The following is a 21046-nucleotide window of genomic DNA, read 5'->3' as shown; positions in this document are numbered from 1 at the left end:
TCGGGATTACATTATTCCGTGTTGGTACATTTAATTGCAGCAGCCGCGTGTTTAAGAGGATGTCTTTGGGAACTGGCACGTTTTTGTTTACAAAGTAAGCACGGTCTTGCATACAAATATTTTAGCCAAAAACCTCTAAAATATTTCTGGCTGTGCAACAAAAAAAATAAGTTAATGTATTTTTTAAAGAATGCAGACTGAAACTCAAAACCTTCACACAAGAGAGGGTTATTTTATTATTTTTATAAATATTGTTCACAGAAAATTGTACTGAAAATATGATTCCGTTTTGAAGTCATCGGTGAATTGTGGCATTTTAAAACCATCCTTACATTGCGGACTTTATTTAGACTTCACCAAGGGCTGAACTGAACTTGAGAGATCCTTGGAATTCCAGTGCTAACAAAACACAAACATGTACTAGAGCAACTCTATTTAATTTGTATTCTGCGGCTATTGTTTTATCACTTTTTTAAACGTTCAGGTGAGCGATGATAAGTAAATGCCAGAACATCTTCGAACTAAGGGCCAGAATTGCCTGCTTTGGAACTGGGTAGCCAGGGTCAGGCCCCGGCGTCGGCTCAAAATCCTGTGATTCTGTGCAAATTACTTAGGGACGAATTTAAGAAAAGTGTGCTGAATCCAATGCAGCGCCACTTATCTTGCGCCCTCTGATGCCACCATGTGTGCACCATATTTAAGATACAGTGCACCATGGCGGTCGTTAGAACAATAGCGTCAACATTTTTGACGCTATTGTGGTGCTTTGCTACACTAGCGTCAAAAATGCGGACGTTAGTGTAGCAAAGTGCAAGGAGGCCATTGTTTTAAATTGGCGCATCATTTTAATACCTGCTGTAAGCCGGCGTTAAAAATGACAGAAAAAATGGTGCAGTGAACGCCCCATTGCATATATTAAGCCTGGCACAGGCATGGTATGGCGCAAGGGGTTACAAAGTGGCGCAATGTATGCATTGCGATACTTTGTAAATATGGCATGGGGAAAAAGGCCACCTTAGCGCCACCTTAGCGTAAAAACAATTATGCAAAGGTATTGCTAAACTGGCACAAGAGGCTCTAAAATCTGCCCCTTAATCTCCCTTGTGTCTAAAAAATAGTCTGAATGTGTGTAATGTAATCTGGTGCACATGTAAAGCGCTCCAATGCCCTCTGAGCGACTTCGCCCTGCATAAATGTTGCTGTTGAATTTGATCACTAAAAAAACAATAGGACAGGTATGGTGGTATTTAAAATGGAAAATGTAATTACTCCAATGGTAACACTCGAGGAATGTTAAATACTTCTAATTATACACATATTCTTGAAGTCTTCTGCTGAAAGGTAGCGAAAAGTGACTTTTAATGACAGTTTTTATTACCACATTTATTTTTTAGCTGTAGATTATCCCGCTCATTTGCATAGGATTTCGGTTTAAAATATGCTCTTTTGAACTTGAAAAAAACATTCTTGTTGATTCTGTCTACCACATAATTAATAGTTGAACCAGGTAATCTCTCCACTAAGCAGTTTGTACATTAAACCTTTCAAATATTGTTTATGGCTTTGGTCACTTTTATGGGATCTAATTGTCTCCAAACAGCAAATATTAAATGCCATTGCAAGAGAAGGGCGTGATGGAGCTGTGCAGTGGAGCAACAAATGCAAGGAGAGTTCATGAAAGGAAGGGACGGAGAGGGGCTGAGAAGGATGGAGTGATGGATGGCTGGAAAGACGAACAGAAGATGGATGCACAGAGAGGAGGCAGAGATGGATGGAGTGGACTTAGGGGAAGAAAAATGGATGGAAGAAAATTAGGAGAAAATGACTGATGAATGGAAGGATGAGGTTTGAGTGGATGGATGGATGGATGGATAGATGGATGGATGGAGAGAAGTCATGTTGGATGAAGAGAAGAATGGGCTGTAAGGATGATGGATGGGTGGATGAAAAATAGGATACGTGTGTGTAGGAAAGGATGGATGTATAAATTCAGTAAGAATTTAGGTATAAAAACCCAATCTCACACAACTGTTTTCAGAATCTCCTAAGAGGATGTGCCTTACATGCTCATCTCACTGTCTCACCTATTGCTATTCTACATATGATTAGAAGTGGCGGGTATTTTATTTTTTATGGCTACTCCCGAGTGTTAAACACAATTGCTTTTGAGCCTCACATAGTGATAATAAATAATTTTCCACTTTACCTACTGTGAGGTGCTTGCCAGTTTAATTGCCTGTGGTGAAGTTAATGTTGCTTCTGCCCTCATACCCTTGTGTTGTTATCACATTCGTTCAGAATCTACTCCTGAACTGATGTGCAGATGCACGATTTCACACTTTACCTAACTCTTCCAACACAATAGGGGCCCTCAGAGGCAGGTCATAACACCTGCCCTAGCCAAGATTTCCCTTGGACATAAGATCTAGGGTAAGTAAGGAATGAGCCCTGTTCTCAAAATAATGTTCTCTATTTGTAAAAGAAGACATCATGAAAAACACATAAATGGTACACAGACACATTAAAACCCAGAAAGATGTGCTAGCTACAATTTGCTTGCCCACCCGCATCTGGTCCATGCTCCTAGTTTGCGCTCATGGACATGCTTGGAAGTGAGACTGCTGGAGATTCCACTGATTCTGTCATTCACAGAGGCATGAGCTGAAACCTACATCTGCTTCATTTCTCTAATCACTGAGGTGGTCTTGAATTAGAGCCGGGGTTGTTGCAGGGGAAGGTACAATGCAGTTAACAGAAATGACTCCTGTCTTTATTGCTCTTTAATGCCATGACTTATTTATAGTGTCTCCATGGGACAGGAGATACATCATCGTTCTGAGTGATTGTCAGAAGATAGCAGGGCGGGTACATGGACTTCCAGTGGAATCGGTGATGAAGGCAATCAGGTTTTTACATTTCGCGATCTAACAGACTTGCAGTTCATTCCAACTGATCCAGCTACTTCCCCAACACTTGTTTGTGCTTTTTAGAACAGCCACAAGCTTCATATACTGGTAGTTCCTATTGAGCACACAGTCCACACTTCTCCTCCAGCACAATAGCGATGGGGTGATAGGGCTATTCCATCCAGTGGCAATATCTTGTTTGGCTACGAGGAGTGCAATCCACAAAAAGGTCCTCTCCGTCCCCGAGTCGCTCACACCCTCCATCACTCCCAGCAGAATCATCAAAGGCGACAGCTCTACCTCCCACTTTGAAACGCTAGCCAATTCCACCAATATTGTTGTCCAGTAGTTCTGAATATGGGAACAGGACCACCGCATATGAAGGAAATCTGTGGGTTCCCTCCTACAGTACTGAGGTACTGAGGTGAATGTTTACTTGGTTCCGCATTCCGTCCATCATTTGTGTTTGTTTGCCTTTGTCGCCACAAGTAGGCCTGCAGCACTGATTGTGCCACCAACTACAGTAGGTTCTCAAACAGGTCTGAGGCCTGCAACTGCAGGGTCTGTGTGTGCAGTTTTACACTGCCATTTCAACCTGGCAAGTGTACCCACTTGCCATGCTCAAACCTTCCTTTTAATTACATTTGTCACCCCTAAGTTAGGTCCTTGTCAGCCTCAAGGGCAGGGTGCAGTGTATTTAAAAAGTTGGATATGGACCTTTAAGTTTAACATGTCCAGATAGTGAAAAGCTCTTAAATTTATTTTCCACAATTTCAAGGACTATTTCTCTTATAAGATAGTATTGGGATTAAGTTAAACATGTTGTAAGTGTAAGTTCCAAATGGGAAGGGATAGGTATATGGAGTTTGTTGTCCCTGGACTCACAATTTAAAATCACAACTTATGGTGAAGTTGGATTTTAAATTGTAAGTCTAAAAATGCCACTTTTAGAAAGTCAACACACTTAAGGGCAACACCGTATTCCCCTAGGAACTGGGTACAGACAATGTCTCCCTTAAAAATGCTCCTAGAGGAACTATTTGGATATAGTATGCGTACATATTATACAGTTTTCAATTAATGAATAAGACAACTCCATACTGTTAAAATCCAATATATTATTCAATAGGATTCAGGAAGTTCAAAAACATGTACAATAATTCAAACGAATGTCCATTATATAAATAACAACATTGTATATAACCCCTCTAGATCATAAGATTGAATCCCAACTGCGGATCCAGAAAGGGGTTATAACCCTCCTCATGACACAGTTCTGCACAATAATTGCCTGGTTTTCAGTCCCAGATCAAGCAATATCATGGACTTTCAATTCAGCTTGTCAAATGAGAAGGTAATGTCGACGTTTTGGCCTGTAGTGACAGTCAGAAGTCTGTCAGACCATCATCGGCACTCAGTGTTGTTAAATAATACCTACACATAAGAAAAAATAATAAAAAACACAGTGGCCCTGATTATGACCTTGGCGGACCGCTGCACCCCCTACCGCCATCCTGTTCATGGCGGGTTTCCCGCCATGAACAGGATGGCGGTAGGGGGTGTCAGAATCCCCATGGCGGCGGAGCGCGCTCTGCCGCCATGGAGGATTCCCCCGAGCAGCAGAAAGTCGGCGGGAGACCGCCGACTTTCCGCTTCTGACCGCGGCTGAACCGCCGCGGTCAGAATGCTCGTGGGAGCACCGCCAGCCTGTTGGCGGTGCTCCCGTGGTCGGTGGCCCTGGCGGCCACCGGCCGCCAGGGTCAGAATGACCCCCAGTATGTGCAATCTATTGAATCACACCATGTGTACCGCCTGTTGAACCTAAAAAAACACCAAAATGCAGGTGTGGCTACTAGTATCAGCCACCAAGTATATGACAAGGAAAGTTCAAAAAATACTTTGAAAACAGCAAATGTGCACCAAAAAGTAGACTGTGTCAGGCTCCCAACTAGAATAGCTATATCTGCTGCTTACAACAGGTTGCAAGAGTAGGCTCTGTAGCAACACACCAGGGGACTTAAACCTACAAGCCCAGGTAAACAAATCTACAAAGATTAAAATATTAGAATTGCTTAACAGTCATACAACATAAACTCTAGAAAAACTCTGCCTCCATTGCAGTGTACTCATACCTTTTAAATATGGGACCGCTTGCGCCTATCTCCATCCACATCCGCTCAACACATGCGAGTCAGAATCAAACATTGCTGGCCTTCCCGGTGAGTTTAAATAAGGAAGTGAAAGGTCATGTGGGCATTCCAGTGAGTATGGTGGCAATCTTAAACTGGTAAAAATGGCTAACTAATATCCTGAGTTTGGAAACTGTTGTAATTACGGTAAGCATACTGTTGTCGACCTCAGTAAGTTAATAAATAAAATATCCAACTGGGCCATCAGCTCAGTCCATCTTAGTAAGATCCACACGCTGTCTGTCTCCCTAGGACAGAGCATTCAGGTAGTCACATGTCACATGACCAATGTAGTAACTGTGGCGGCCATCTTTAAATGTGAAAACGGCCCATCTAAATACTCTTCAATATTAAACCTACTTTCACAACCCTGCTGTAGGTAGCCCCAGAGTCTAGCTTATCCACAGAACAGATAGAAAAGACCCAATCAATTATTGTCAGGGCATTATTAGCCATTAACCACAACAGCCAATACAACTAAATGTCAGAAATAAAAGTACAGATAAAGGGACTCATAGCCCTCATACCAACCATAAGAAAGAAAATGACACAATAGGAAACCCTGAAAGGGACCAGGCCCTCTCTAGTAGAGCTTCTAGATATGGATTCAGTGACAGCAACTGCAGGCACAGAACCATAAAAGGTCTGAATACACATCTGGAGTTGGTGGCAGGTGGGCTTTGTGTATTCCCTCTAGACAGTCACACACAAAGGGAGTTTGGGTGCAACATTTGCATCTTGATGGCCCATCACAGGGCTGATGGGCTATTGACTGGTTGATGGGGCTTTTTCCTGAATAGGGCTGTGTCTCTCCTCACACAAAGGGCTGCATAAACCCCTGTAGAGTGTCTGGGTCCAGGGAGGGCTGGACATGGGCCTTGTGGACTTCAAAGGAAGGTCTGGAAGTTTCTCCCACCTTCCCGATCCAGGGCACCAAGTACACATACTGGACCACAGACCCCACCAGATCAGATTCTACTGAAACCAAGGACACTCTCCCAAGACAAAGGACTGCTGTGCTGCCAGAAGGGACTGCTACTCTACAACTGTGTTGCTGTGTTGGCCTACTGCTTCTGTTGTAGGATGGACTGCCACTTTGCTACTTGCTCTGCTGTGTTGGCCTGCTGCTTCTGTCCAGTGATGAGGACTGGACTTGGCTAACTCAGTTTTATGTGAAAAAGTATAAATCTGCCCCTTAGTGTCTCCTTAAATTTTATACAGCATGGTCTGTGCGATTTAAGGTAATAACAGATACTAGTAATCCTGAAACAGTTCTCTGAGGTATCATTGGATGGCCTGACATGTTCTGTGAAGTAAGAGTTGGTAATAGACTCTCTTCATTAAACTTTGAATGCATCCATGAACTGAACTCTCCTGTATGTGTTTGAGTAATGGGTGTTATGTAACTAGCTAATGCATGTAAACTGTATTTTTACTTTCCAAAATAAATATATATATGTATATAAGTTATCACGTTAAAGAAAGACATATTTTCTTCAATGCATATTTACATACTGTCATTTTATTGAGAACATGTTTCTGTAGTTTTTACAACCAGCAAACATTTGATTGGTAAATATGAAGCAAGGTCTTCATGAGCTTTTACTGAGCAGCCCTTCAGAGCAAAGGGCAATTGATGTGAGGATATGGAGGATTACAGCATTTCCTTAACAATATCGATTAACAGACATGAAACTGACCTGTAAAAAGTTATTGAATGGCACTAAGCCAATAAATGTGATCATTTGATAAGAGCAGCAGCCTTCATTTTAATCAATTTCTAAGAGTCTACAGTATATTCTACTAAAGTCGTGCAGAGCATTTTATGACAATAGCTTTGAGGGATAAAGGCAAAAAACATGCCAGTATTATTCACAAGGGTTCATGCATTGTATTGCATTACAAAAATACTTTCTATGTCTGTGGGTGCCATAGGATTAAAACAGAAATTTGGAACTGAAAATGTTTGAGGTAGTAAAGGTTTAGATTCTAGCAAGATGTAATTTTCAGGTAAACGGAAACATGTTTTTATCAGTAGCGCACTTGCATCATTGCTGCACGCTATTCAACACTGATGTTTTTTCAAACTTCCTAAAAGTCATTAACTAAACCGACCTTCTCTTAAAAATCCAGAGCATGGTTTTGTTTAACTAACAAGAGGGTTTTTATCTTCAGATATGGAAAAGCAATCCAAATCCAGACTACGGTCCAAATTTACCAACATTTTTTGACTTTTAGGTGAAACTATGTAGTACGTGTAGGAGGCTGGCCTGGTTTGTAGTGGGTACCAAAGGTACTTACACCTTACACCAGATCCAATTATCCCTTATTAGTGAAATGTAGTCAGTGTCTAGAAGTCAGGCTGTCTAGAGGTAGCTGTAGACAGAGCAGCCAAGGTTGAACTAGGAGACATGCAAAGCTCTTGCAATACCACTGTAGTCACACAGTACTTACACACAGTAAATACAATACTCAGTGTTATAAAAAATAAAGGTACTTTATTTTAGTGACACCAGGCAAAAAATATCTTAGAGGCTATACTCCTTTAGGAGGTAAGTATTACACATAAAATATACACTAGTAACCAAAATCAGGTATGTAAACATTCATAAAATAGTGCAAATAGTGAAAATAACTATAGGTTACAATGGGCCTGGGGGGAACACAAACCATATACTGAAATAGTGGAATGCGAAAGTCAGTTTCCTGCCTAGGCAAGAGAAGTGTGTAGAGGGGCACTGGGAGTGTAAGAAAACACCAAAGGTAAGTAAAGTACCCTACTCCAAAGCCCAGGAAAACAGGAGTAAAGTACAGTAAGTTTCCTCAGAACACACTAGAAGTCATGATAAAGAATTATGCAAAAACCAAGCAAGACTGCAAGACACCAATGATGGATTCCTGGACCTGAAGTCGTGTAGAGAGAGGAGACCAAGTCCAAGAGGAGCTGAAGAGTCCAGGAAGAGCAGGAGCCTCTGCTAACCTGAATGAAGGTGCAAAAGTGGATTCTCCGGTTGGAAGAAAAAGTCAGAAATGCACCAAAGAAGACATCTGTGGGTTCCTGCTTGGTGCAAGAGATGGCCCATGTCAAGTAGAAGAATGCAGGCTGGTTTTCGTCACTGGATTCCACCAACAAGCCTTGGCTCACGCATAAGATGCGTTTCACGGGAAAAGTAGATAACTGGACCCAGGAGGGACCTGGAGGTCTCAACTCAGACTGAGGAGACAGAGAGGGCTTTCAGCACTTCAGAGAGCCCTCAGAAGACCAGGCAGCACCCACAGTAGTCCCAGGACATGGGGACAAAGGACTTGCAAATCACGGTCATCACAGCACTACACAAAGGGATCCCACGCTGCCGGAGAACAACTTAGGAAGCTGAGCATGACAGGATGGTGTGCTGGGGACCTGGGCTATGCTGTGCATGAAGGAGCTCTTGGAGAAGCACACAGAAGCCCTAGGAGCTGCAAAACATGCAGTGCACAGGGGTACTGTCTGGCTCGGGGAGGCAAGCCCTTACCTCCACTAAATTTGGACAGTTGGACCTTTGGACAGTCTGGGTCACTTGGGTCTACCACCTGTGTTCCAGGATCCATGCTCGTCATCAGGAGAGGGGACCCAGAGTACCAGTCGTTGCTGCAGTGAGGTGTCTGCTGAAGCAGAGAAGTGACTCCGTCACTCCACAGGAGATTCCTTCAACTCTTCTGGTGCAGGATGAAGACAGGCAGTCCTCAGAGTGTGCACAACCTGGAAACTGTTGCAGTTGCTGGCAGGAGCTGGAGTTGCAGTAGCCTTCTTGGATACTTTGTTGCTGTTGTAGAGTTCCTGCAGCAGTTCCACGGTTGATCTGATGGTAGAAGCTGAAGTAGAGGTTGCAGAGGATTCCTGCTGGAGCTGAATCTGAGAAAACACCTAGAGGAGAGACCCTAAATAGCCCTGAGAGGGGGATTGGTCACCTAACCAGGTAAGCACCTATCGGGAGGGGCCTCTGGCATCACCTGCTGGCACTGGCCACTCAGATGCTCCCAGAGTGCCCTGACCATCCTGAAAACAAGATGGCAGAACCCAGGGACACTCTGGAGGAGCTCTGGGCACCACCCCTGGAGTGGTGATAGACAGGAGAGTAGTCACACCCCTTTCCTTTGTCCAGTTTTGCGCCAGAGCAGGGACTGGGGTCCCTGAACCGGTGTTGACTGGATTATGCAAGGAGGGCACCATCGGTGCCCTTCAAAGCATTTCCAGAGGCTCTAGGAGGATACCCCTCCCATGCCTGTAATACCTATTTCCAAAGGGAGAGGGTGTAACACCCCCCTCCTAAAGGAAATGCATTTTTCTGCCTCCCTGGGATTGAGCTGCTCAAGCCCCCAGAGGGCGGAAACTTGTCTGTGTGGTGGCAGCAGCTGGGGCTGCAGTGGAAACCTCAGAGAGCTGGTTTGGCAGTACTGGGGGTCCATGGTGGAGCCCCCAGGGTGCATGGGATAGGCCCCCCAACACCAGAATAGGATTGGGTCTAGAATTTCACAATCCTAGACATCTTACATGGCCATATTTGGGGTTACCATTGTGAAGCAACATATATGTATTGACATATATGTATTGCACGCTTATAATCGTGGCTCGCACTCACAAAGTCTGGGAAATTGGTCCTGGACTGCGTGGGGGCACCTCTGCCAGTACAGGGGTGCCCTCACACACAGTAACTTTGCACCTAGCCTTCAGGGTATGAATGGTAGACATACAGGTGACTTATAAGTTACCTGGTGCAGTGAAAATGGTTGTGAAATAGTGCTTACACTAGTGAAGTGTTTGTGTAAGCTCCTTATGAGTACAAAAGAAATACTGCAGCCCATAAGGATCTCCTGGAACCCCAATGCCCTGGGTAATTAGGTACCATATACTAGGGACTTAGAAGGGGGGTCAGGTATGCCAAACTGGAGTGGAATATGTAGTCACTAGTGACAGATTTGGTAACAGAGAGAGCATAAGCACTGGAGTTCTGATTAACAGGACTCCAGTGACACAGTTAAGCATACTGACAGGACAGTAAAACACACTGACATATAGGCCACAAACCATAAGCACCGGGGTCCTGACTAGCAGGATCCCACTGTCACAATCAAAACACATTGACAAATCAGGCAGAAATTTGGGGTAACTTGTCAAGAAAGATTGTACTTTCCTACAGTATGAACAATGCGTTGCTTAACCATTGTGCACAGATGTATTTTGTGCCAAACGTTTCCATGAGTGCAGTCCTAAATAGCATTATGTTGTGTAGAATCTAATGTCTGATTATAGAAGCAAGCGAGCATAACTAGGTGGAAATTGCATAAACCTCCTTAGGAGACAATGCAAACCCATATATACTAAAGTCATGAAAATTAGCACAACTAAGACAAATGAAGAAAAGGCACAACTAATGTTCAGTAGTTGAGTTGAGTGTCATTGCGTGATATTTAAACATATAATCCATATAACAATCTCAAAAAGTGCACATATTACCCAATTTATTCTTGGGTGGTTATCTGTATGTAGGCAGTTGTACTTGAGGGTACACCTTGAGTACTAAAGTCACAGAGATACCCCTCTACAGCCTTTGCGCCATGGTGCATCACTAAATGGCATTGAGTATCATGAGAGCACTTTGTATAAGTGCTTGCATGATTGACGATGCCATTGACTTGCGATGCATTGTAAATATAACTGCACAATTTTACTCACCTGTACAGCGGATTTTCATGCAGCGTTGCACAAATGCTAATAAATCTTTACATTTGGGTGGCCAAAGTTATAACTGTGAAAGTAAATTTCAGTGAAGGTGACAAACTTTGCAGCTCAAACTTTGCATGCAGGTGAAATTTGTTGCAAAAAGAAGTGTTCGTCATGCTATATATTAAAAATAAATAAAGTTGTCACAAGTATACTGAATTTCCTCACATCCCTATTCCAGACACAATCAAGGCACAACAGGCCTCATGTACAAAAGGTTTTTGCATTTGCAAACCCTCTGATTTGTTAAATCAGAGAGTTTATAAACGCTGAAACCCTTTTAGAAATGTAATAACCTATTCGGAAAAGGTTGTCAGAGTTGTTAAATGAAATTAGAAATTCGGTCACAAAACATGAATATTTTAATGATATCTCAAAGGAGGTGGAAATCTATTTACAAATGGGAAGGGGTCCCTGCTGACCCCTGCAGGCCACCATGCCTATACCTCATTAATATTTACTAGGTAGGTGGCATTGAGACCTACTATGATTCAGTACGTCATGAACCAACTTATTAGTAATTAAGTTGGTTTGCAAAACACAAATACTTTTGGTAAAAGACAGTGCACAAATTGCGACCACTTTTACTGAATCTATTTTCAGCAGTGGCTAAGGCGGAGGAGCAGCACCCCACTGCTTTTTGCAGTGCAAAAAAAGAAAATAATAATGCAATGTCATTATCATTTTATTTTTCCTCGGGAGCCAGGTTATGGCGGGTTGGGGCTGGACTACCTCACAGGGAGGAGGGGTATGTGCACCATAAGTGTGCAGGACCGTTTGGCCGGTCTTGTTGGGCCAGCCAAACAGTCACGCACCCTTAGCATTTCTCCACCCGACTGTATTGCACAGTCAACGGGAAAACATGCACAGGCTCCCACTCCCTGTCTGAGCACCGAACCAGGCCTCTCAGACCAATCACGACGATGCTGTCATGCTGGCAACAGCAGTGTCATGATTGGCTTAGGGGAGTCCAGGAGCCTGTGTGCTTCCATGCTGCCAGGAGTCAGGAAAGAGGACAAAGGAGAGATGGAACCGTCTCTCCCTATGGTAAAGGTGTTTTTAATTTGTAATTTATTTTTTTAAACCCCATCCTGCCACTCCCGTTGAGTAGCAGCCGCCACTGATTTTCAGTACATGAGATCCAACACTGTTTGATCCACCCTTGGTGGACGCCATTTTGGTTACTGTACAAGAAAAAAAAAGAAAAAAGGAGGGACCGGGAGGTTATGTGGTCCAGTGTACAATCTCCCAATTATAATACAGTAAATAAAGGTACACTGTTCCAAGGCTTCACTGGTTTAATAGGAGACCTGAACTATCAGGAGCAAGAGCCCTCATGCATCACAATGGATGACAAGCATCATCATCGGGAGGTGCTCCTCACCAAGCCGGCACAGGGTCGATGAAGACCAAGGTTAAAAAGAAAAAATGAGGGTTCTAAAAAGAGTACAATGCTCGAATGACTCTCCAAAGCAAACAAGATATATGAGTGTAGAGATTACCTATAATTTACATAGCTCCTCTACATATCAAGGCCTTGATATGTAGAGGAGCTATGTAAATTATAGCTCATCTCTACACTCATATATCTTGTATTTTTTCTTTTTAACCTTGGTCTTCATCGACCCTGTACTGATTAAAGTTTTTGATGTTTAGGTATGATGAATAACCAATTTTAACTGTCACTTGCTCTCTCCAGTATTCTACTCCTAGCGTAAACTACCTCGCTTACTCTAGTTGAGCAACACGGCATAAGAGCCCCCTTCGGGGAGCCCACCAAGCATTGCAGTGCCGGCTTGGTGAGGAGCACCTCCCGATGATGATGCTTGTCATCCATTGTGATGCATGAGGGCTCTTGCTCCTGATAGTTCAGGTCTCCTATTAAACCAGTGAAGCCTTGGAACAGTGTACCTTTATTTACCGCCATTTTGGTTATTCAGCAGGGAAGCTTGATCCACTATCTAACATTGTGAACTTTGTACATTTTCCAACTCAACTGAAAGAGATATAGGACAGTCTTTAAAGCTGAAATATAAATGTATTTTTTTCAATTTTGTAATTTTATTTTATCGAAATGAAAATTGCAAGAAAAGCAGCAAAAGGAGCATATAATGTAATATATATAATATATATATAATATATATATATTATATATATATATATTATTATATATATAATATATAATAATATATATAATATAATAACATTTTAAAAATAATATTCTTTGTATTTCCAGATGTGTAATCGCTTTGTTGCCGGGGGACAAGCTTTCTCTCATTTTACAATGACTTTTAAGAAAGCAGCTTCAAGTATAAAAAAATATTGCGTTGTTTGTGTCCTGTGTTTGATTTCTGAGGCTTCAACAAAAAATGAGCTTCTTGCTGAGTTATGCAGCTGTGGCGTTGCCTCCTGCTTCATAAAGGAGCAAAAAACATAAATAACAACCCGATAGGCTTCTATCACTTGTTTAAGGGTCATTACCTGTATTGGAAGTGAGAGAATGCAAGAATGTATCACACCAACATGATGACACATTATTCAGTAGGGAATGCCTGCAAGCATTAATCGACATAACTCTGCCTGCTCACGCTGTAAAATATTACTTTATGTGTTTCTTGACAGATTGATCTCCGTGATGATCCTAAGACATTGTCTCGTCTGCTGTACATGAAAGAGAAACCAATCACATACGAGCAAGGAATAAAACTGGCGAAACAGGTACGTTTCTTAGACGCTCTAAGGCTGTGTAATGTGCGACCTTAGGCGCACACCTCTATTCAGTAGTTTTATTCTACGACTTGCAAGCGTACTCATGAAGCCGGGGAAAAAAACACTCTTGAAGATCAGTGAACCACCCAATTTAAGCAACTAGTACCGAAGAATCGAATAAGTCACAGTTCTTACCATTGTCTGTCAAACAGAGGAGCAAAATACAGTCGCATATTCACATATGCAACCCACAGAGCAATGCACCAACAGGCATAACTGTTCTCCCAAACCGACACGTATATGTCCAATGTACTCGGCCTTGCACGCATCTAACAATAAAGGCAGCATTGCACATAAGGATGACAGATATTCGGACATCCATCCACACACAGACAACAACGGCAGATGAAGCTATACACAAACAACATATATTTTGACAAGAGAAGGTTTAGAAGCATAACATGATGGAAGGATGCATGAGTGTATTACGAATTAATGAGTTGATGCACGAGGTTTGTTCAATAAATGGTTGATTATGTGGGCTTACAGAGGTGGATCTATGGGTGAGGTGGTATGAACGAATGGAGGGGTGCTTTGATGAATGAATGCCTGTATGGGTGAGAAATGTAAATTGGTGAACAGGTTTGGCTAAGGGGTAGAAAGTTTAGATAAAGGGTGATGGATGAGAAGGCCCATGAGGGCCAACTTCCACCGGTGCAGGACCAGCGTTGCCGACTAGATGTAAAATAACTGCCTCAAGCAAGGCAAGACTGAAGTACTGATCTTCGGGAACAACACCTCCCCATGGAACAACTCCTGGTGGCCCACTGAACTGGGACTTTTTCCCACCCCCACAGACCACGCCCTGAATCTTGGCATCATCCAGGACAGCAAACTCACCATGAAGAACCAGATAAATGCAGTCTCCTCTGCCTGCCTCCTCGTACTGCACGTTTTGAAACATCTTCTAATGGCTCCTAGTCTCCACCAGACAAACCATCGCTCAAGCCCTCATCACTAGCCTCCTGGACTATGGCAGGAATCACCACACACCTCCTGAAGAGACAGCAGACCATTCAGACGTCAGTGGCCATCTCATCTTCGACCTCCTCAGACGGACCCACATCACCCCTTCATCTGAGGAAACTATAATTGGCTCCCCGTCGACAAGAGATGCAAATTCAAGATTCATACTCATGCCTAAAAAGCCCTGCACAGCCAAGGACTGATATACTTCAACCACTTCATAAGCTTCTACCAACCCCCAGACTCTGTGACCCAACTCCCACTCCCTCGCTCACACCCACCACATCCGCTGAAGCAACAACGGAGGATGCTCCTCCTCCTACCTTGCCTAGAAGCCCTGGAAAAAGCATCCCCCTCTATCACCCTCTTCAGGAAGTCAGAAAGGGACTCAAGACCTGACTATACAACTGATGCCACCTGAGCAAATTGGACCTCGGTACCTGGACACCCTCACAGGTGATTAGCTGAGTTTTATGAATCTTGCTTGATTGATTGATTACGTTGAAGATTGAAGTAGGTGAGTGTGTGGAGGAAGGGTTATGTGTATGTGCATGTGTGTGTATGAGATCAGTTAATGAATACATGAGTGGGTGGGTTGGTGGATGGATGGATGGATGGAGGGAGCTTAGGGGAATGGGTGCGGGGTGATGGATGGCTACATTAATGAATGTAGGTGAATAAATACATTGATGCATGTTAATGGCAAATGATTGATAAATGTAAAGATAAAAGTATGTGTTCAGGAGAATAAATGAGTGGAAGGATGGTCTCTTCTATCTATTACTACACCTCTGCCATCACCTTGTTCTATCCTTTCTTTTACACTAACAGAATCTTGCAGCCCCAAAATATAAATGCACCCATGAAAATAAACAGATAGCACATATAGATGTGCTTATGCACATATTAGTTTGTGGGTGAATGAGCGATGGATGCATCAGTACGGTTACCTGTATGAACAGATGGATAAAATAGAGAAGGTTTATACACAAATCAATGGATGGATGTGGATAAAGATAGACCAACAAATTCAACACAACCCCACCTTTGTGTCAATTAACAAACATATGCTCACATTTGCAGGGAACTAGCACCAGTCAAAACCTTTGTAAATCTAAGCTACAAAGTTTTATCAACCATTTATCTGCGTGAAGCCATTGGAGGCTTTTGCGATGGTTAGAGTACAGAAACACGAAGGTAGTCTCATGAGATGAGTCAAAAATATATACATAATTTCAATTTGTAAAATGAGGTATATGTGGAAGCCTTAACAAAATCCAATTTATCTCAATTTGTATAACACAGCTATTCACCCATGAGGGTATACAGTCACTGAGAGTGCAGCTGTAGTGGGCTAAGTTGAAAAGCCAAGCCTTGAGTCTCTTTTTGAATTCTAGCAGAGAGTCTGAGGTTCGTAGGTGATGAGGGAGTTGTGAGGTGATTCCTACTTAGTGTGCATTGCTGTAGTCCAGTCTGCTTGGCATCAGGGCTTGTGTGATAGTATGTCTGGATTTGATGGGTAGCCACTTGAAAATCTTGTTGTGCATGCGAAGGGTGAGGAAGCAGGTGGACAAGACAGCATTGATCTCTCTCTTCAGAGTGAGTTTATTGTCCAGGCCAATACCAAGGTTGTGGGCATGGTCGGTCAGGGCGGGTGCGGGTCCTAGTTCAGCAGGCCACTGTGTGTCATTCCATGGGGAGGTGTTGTTCCCGAAGGTCAGCACTCCTGTCTTGTCAGTGTTGAGATGTAGGCAGTTGTCTTTCATCTAGCCTGTGATACTTGTCATGCACTCGCAGAAGTTGGACAGCGTGGAGGAGGAGTCATCTGACAGATAGAGGGTGAGCTGGGAATCGTCACCATGGGATATGATGTTCAGTCCATGCGATCTGATGACGCTGGCCAAGGGAGTCATATAGGTACTGAACAGGGTTGAGCTGAGGGTCGCTGCAAATGGTGTTCTGCTTCTCCGAGGTGAGGTAAGAAGGGGTATTCTCTAGGTTCTTCCAGTGAGAAAGGAGGCCATCCACTTGAGGGCGTCTCCTTGGATCTCAATGTTGTGAAGTGTTTTGACTAGGTTGCGGAGAGACACTGTGTTGAACACTGCTCATAGGTCGTAGAGGAGCAGGACTGCCATCTTTCCTTGGTCAAGGAGAGATCTGATGTCATCTGTGGCTGCAATCAGGGCAGTCTCTGTGTTGTAGTTTGTATGGAATCCTGATTGGGAGGTGTCAGGAAGCTTGTACTGCAGGTGTTCTGTAAGCTGTCAGTTGATGGCCTTCTCGAGGACTTTAGCAGGAAAGGGGAGCATAGAGATGGGGATGTAGTTCTTGAGTTTATTGGGGTTGGCAGAAGGGTTTTTGAGAAGGGACTTGACTTCTGCATGTTTCCGCTTCTTGAGGAATGTGAACGTTGTGATGTGTTGAAGATGGTGGGGAGCTCTCTTCTCATTGGCTGACTCATGAGGTTGAACATGTGATGAAGGCAGGGGTCCGTGGGTGCTCCTGAATGGGCACTGTTCATGATGGTTGAGGTTTCTTGCATGGTGAGCAGGTCCCAGGTGGTGAGTAGGTGGTCGTTTTCCTCATTTGAAGGGGTTAGGTGGCAGAGGAGACACTGGGTTGGAGTTTGAAGTTCCTGTAGATGGTAGAGATCTTGTTGTGGAAGAAGCCAGGGTATTGCAGAGTTCCTATGAGGGGGTAATGTTGTTTTTAGTGGCTGAGGGGCAGGAGAACTTTCTTACGATGTTAAAGAGGTTCTTGCTGTGGTTGGAGCCTGCTTCGATGCGGTTGGCCTGGGTGTTTTATTACATCTTTTTCAGGAGTTGGTGGTATTGCTTGAGGGACGGTTTTGAAAGTTGTTCAGTCCATGGGCTCTCTGCTGGTGTGCCATTTCCTTTTGAGAAGTTTGCATGTGCGTTTCCTGGTTCTTAGTTCTGTGGTATACCAGCTGGCTTGCTTTAAAGCATTTTCCATTATCAATACAAGACAGAATCATCACTTGGACCACCATCTTATGAGAGTAAAGTAGAAGATAAGAGGGCATCTTACAAATCATCCCTTATTAGAAGTAACAGGAGAATGTTATGCAATTAATCTGATTATGGAAGGGCATCAATTCTCAAGGATCACTCAAAAACATCTGACAGACTTAAAAGGAGTAGGCACAGGGATTCAGGGCATTATAAATCACGCCACAGAGCTGAAGACTACCAAATATGCACCATCTTGTTGCCGTAATATTGTTTCAGTGCCATCAAAACACCTCTTTTCTTCCAGAAAAAAATGAAAGTTGGCAGTTGAATTTCTCATTAGATGTTTTGCTGGGATTTGTAGTATGTGAATGGGCCAATATTTGCTAATTGTGAGCAGGTTTGTTAGTGTTTAGACAGAATATTGGAACCAAAAATATTGTCAGACCAAATATTGGGTCATGAGTATCAAGGACAACATATAGTGAAGGTAAGTTTCTATAGGTACGCAATGTTGTACTACATATACCTCCACTACCACTGACCTGGTCATTGAACTGCTCTGCCTCCCGTAGCTCCACCTGCTAAGTAGAGCCCTCGTTCCTTGTTCCTCTGAACTACTGACTCCTGTCAGGAGTTCGAGGATCTCCTCCACCTGCAGGCTTCTACCTGCGCCTCATCCCTGGTGTCTAGTGGGAGAGCTCTGCTTTCCTACTAGGCTGCCTCTCTCCTCCTTTTCTCTGCTTCTCTCTCCATGTGCTCTCTCTTCCATGTCTGTACCCCTTGCCGCTTTTGCTGTTTGCTCTACTCTGTGCCCTTTTGTCTTTTGCTTTACTTCTGCGCTTTTCTCTGCACTCTCTCTCTTACTCTCACTCTCCCACCTCTCTCTCTCCATCGCCACTGCTACCCCTGTGGCCATACCCTCCTCCTCTCTCTCGCGCTGCACTCTCGGCGCTGCTTCCCCAGCAGCCCGCCCCCTTTTTTCTCACCGTTTTTGGCCCCGCTCCCGCCACCCAGCTGTTCTCTCCTCCCCCCCACTTAATGGCAGCCGCTGCGCAGCCGCACGCAGCAGGTGCACCTCTGGCACTCCAAAGACAAGCCCGTCTGCACCCATCCGCACCTGGACAACGCACAGCGCAGGAACCCCTGGCTGTCGCCCCCCCACCACCACTACACCCATCTTCGTTACAACGCCACAACCCTCCACATCCTCAACACTGGCCGCTCACCCACCTGCCATCAAGCCACCCCGCAATTCACCCACAGACCCTTCTCCTGCCAGAACTGCACCTTCACCAGCCTCCACACCAACGACCCACCCACCAAGACAGGACGCAACTATCTCAGATGCATCCTACTCAACACCCGCTCTGTCCATAAACACACTGTCGAACTCTGGAATCTACTCGACTCAGCTTCTCCAGACGTCGCCTTCCTGAACGAGACCTGGATGAACCCCTTCTCAGCGCCAGACATCGCCATAGCCATCCCGGACGGCTACAAGATCACCCGCAGGGAGCGCTCCAACAAACCAGGAGGAGGCATCGCCATCTTCCACAAGAACACCCTCAGGATCACGACCAGCACCGAAGACACCCTCAGCACCGCCGAACACCTGCACTTCCAGATCCACACTGACCCAAACACCACCCTCAGAGGGACCTTCATTTACAGACCCCCCGGACCAGACAGCAGTTCAGCAACTTCATCACCGACGTCATCAGCACACACGCTCTTCCATCCACATACTACATACTCCTTGGGGACTCGAACTTCCACCTCGAGAACACCAACGATAACAGCTCTACCACCCTGCTCAACAACCTCTCCAACTTCGGCCGCAAACACCTCGTCACGACACCAACCACTCCGCAGGACACACACTCGACCCCGTTTTCTCCCCCAGCAAAAACGTCTCCTTCAGCCGCACCACTGAACTCCACTGGACAGACCACCGCTGCATCCACTTCTCCTTCGAGAAACCCACAACATACCATCACCCACAACGGATTCCCCACCGCAGATGGAACAAGGTCACCGAAGACCAACTAATCACTACCCTCTCCCGGAACTCACCCACCGACACCACCGACACTGACACAGCTGCCTGCAACCTCAGGCAATGGATCGACGCCTATGCCAACACTCTTGCTCTGATCAAAAATCCTTCCAACAGACGCACCAACAGAAAGGCCTTCTGGTTCACCACTGACCTCCAAGAATCTAAGCAAACATGCCGAAGACTCGAAAATAAGTGGCACAAAGATCAGACACTGGACAACCACACAGCCTTCAAAAACGCCATCCGTAAACACCACCAACTCATCCGAGCTGCCAAGAGAACCGCCTTCAAAGAACACATCAACAACAACGCACAGAGCCACAAGCAGCTCTTCAACATCGTGAAGGAGCTCTCCAACCCCGGCTACAACGTTGATGCCATCCCGCCATCATAAGACCTCTGCGACTCCCTAGCCCCCTTTTTACACCACAAGATCACAGAAATCCATTGTAGCTTCAGCAATCAGATCCCGCAACCACCGACACCCTAGACTCTCCACCCACCAGCCTCCTGCTCTCCTGAACCCACGTCAACTACAACGACACCATCAAAATCATGAACACCATCCACTCCGGATCACCATCCGACCCCTTCCCTCGCCACATCTTCAACAAAGCAAGCTCCGTCATCGCACCCCAACTCTGGAAGATCATCAACAGTTCCTTCGAGTTCGCCACCTTCCCCGAGAGTTGGAAACACGCTGAGATCAACGCCCTCCTCAAGAAACCTAAGGAGGACCCAAAGGACCTCAAGAACTTCCGGCCCGTCTCCCTGCTCCCCTTCCCGGCAAAAGTCATAGACAAAATTGTCAACAAACAACTGACCCGTTTCCTTGAGGAGAACAGCACTCTGGATCCAATCCGGATTCCGCAGCAACCACAGCATCGAAACTGCCCTCATCACCGCCACCAATGACATCAGAACCACATAGGACAAAGGTGAAACCAGGGCCCTCATCTTCCTGAATCTCTCAGTCGCGTTCGACATCGTCTGCCACCACACCCTACGCAAACGCCTCAGCAACGCAGGAATCCGCGACAGAGCCGTGGACTGGATCCCTTCCTTTATCACCGGCAGAACTCAGAGAGTCCACCTCCCTCCACTCCGCTCTGAAGCCACCAAAAATCAATAATGTGGACCACCATATCTTTCTTCCAAAAGCAATGAACCTTGCCTTGTGTGTCACATTTTCTGGATGTCCTAATGCATGTGTGTGTGTCTAAGTGTGTGTTTGTTTATGTTTGTTTTTAAAGGAATACCATCATAGAATATTGTTTGACAGTGTCAAAAGGTACATCCCAAAATGCAAGTTGAATTGGTAACCTGTCCTCATAACAGAACACACCTTACTAACAGATATTCAGACTGAATTCTTAGTGACAATTTAAGATTTAGGCCCTGATTCTAAGCTTGGCGGGCGG

The 21046-nt window shown here is 44.7% G+C and overlaps 1 protein-coding gene across 2 annotated transcripts in view; it reads left to right on the top strand.

Annotated features, from left to right (window-relative positions):
• RHOJ (ras homolog family member J) overlaps positions 1-21046 on the top strand; it is a 633456-nt gene that overhangs the window by 564589 nt on the left and 47821 nt on the right. For both annotated transcript variants that reach the window (XM_069207373.1, XM_069207372.1), the window contains exon 4: positions 13482-13577. In XM_069207373.1, coding sequence (XP_069063474.1) covers positions 13482-13577 — 96 coding nt within the window. The remainder of the gene's footprint in view (positions 1-13481; positions 13578-21046) is intronic.

Source organism: Pleurodeles waltl, chromosome 9 (assembly GCF_031143425.1).
Source record: "Pleurodeles waltl isolate 20211129_DDA chromosome 9, aPleWal1.hap1.20221129, whole genome shotgun sequence".
Taxonomy (NCBI): Eukaryota; Metazoa; Chordata; class Amphibia; order Caudata; family Salamandridae; genus Pleurodeles; species Pleurodeles waltl.
Note: the sequence above shows the minus strand (reverse complement) of the source record. Positions and strands in the feature narration are given on the sequence as shown.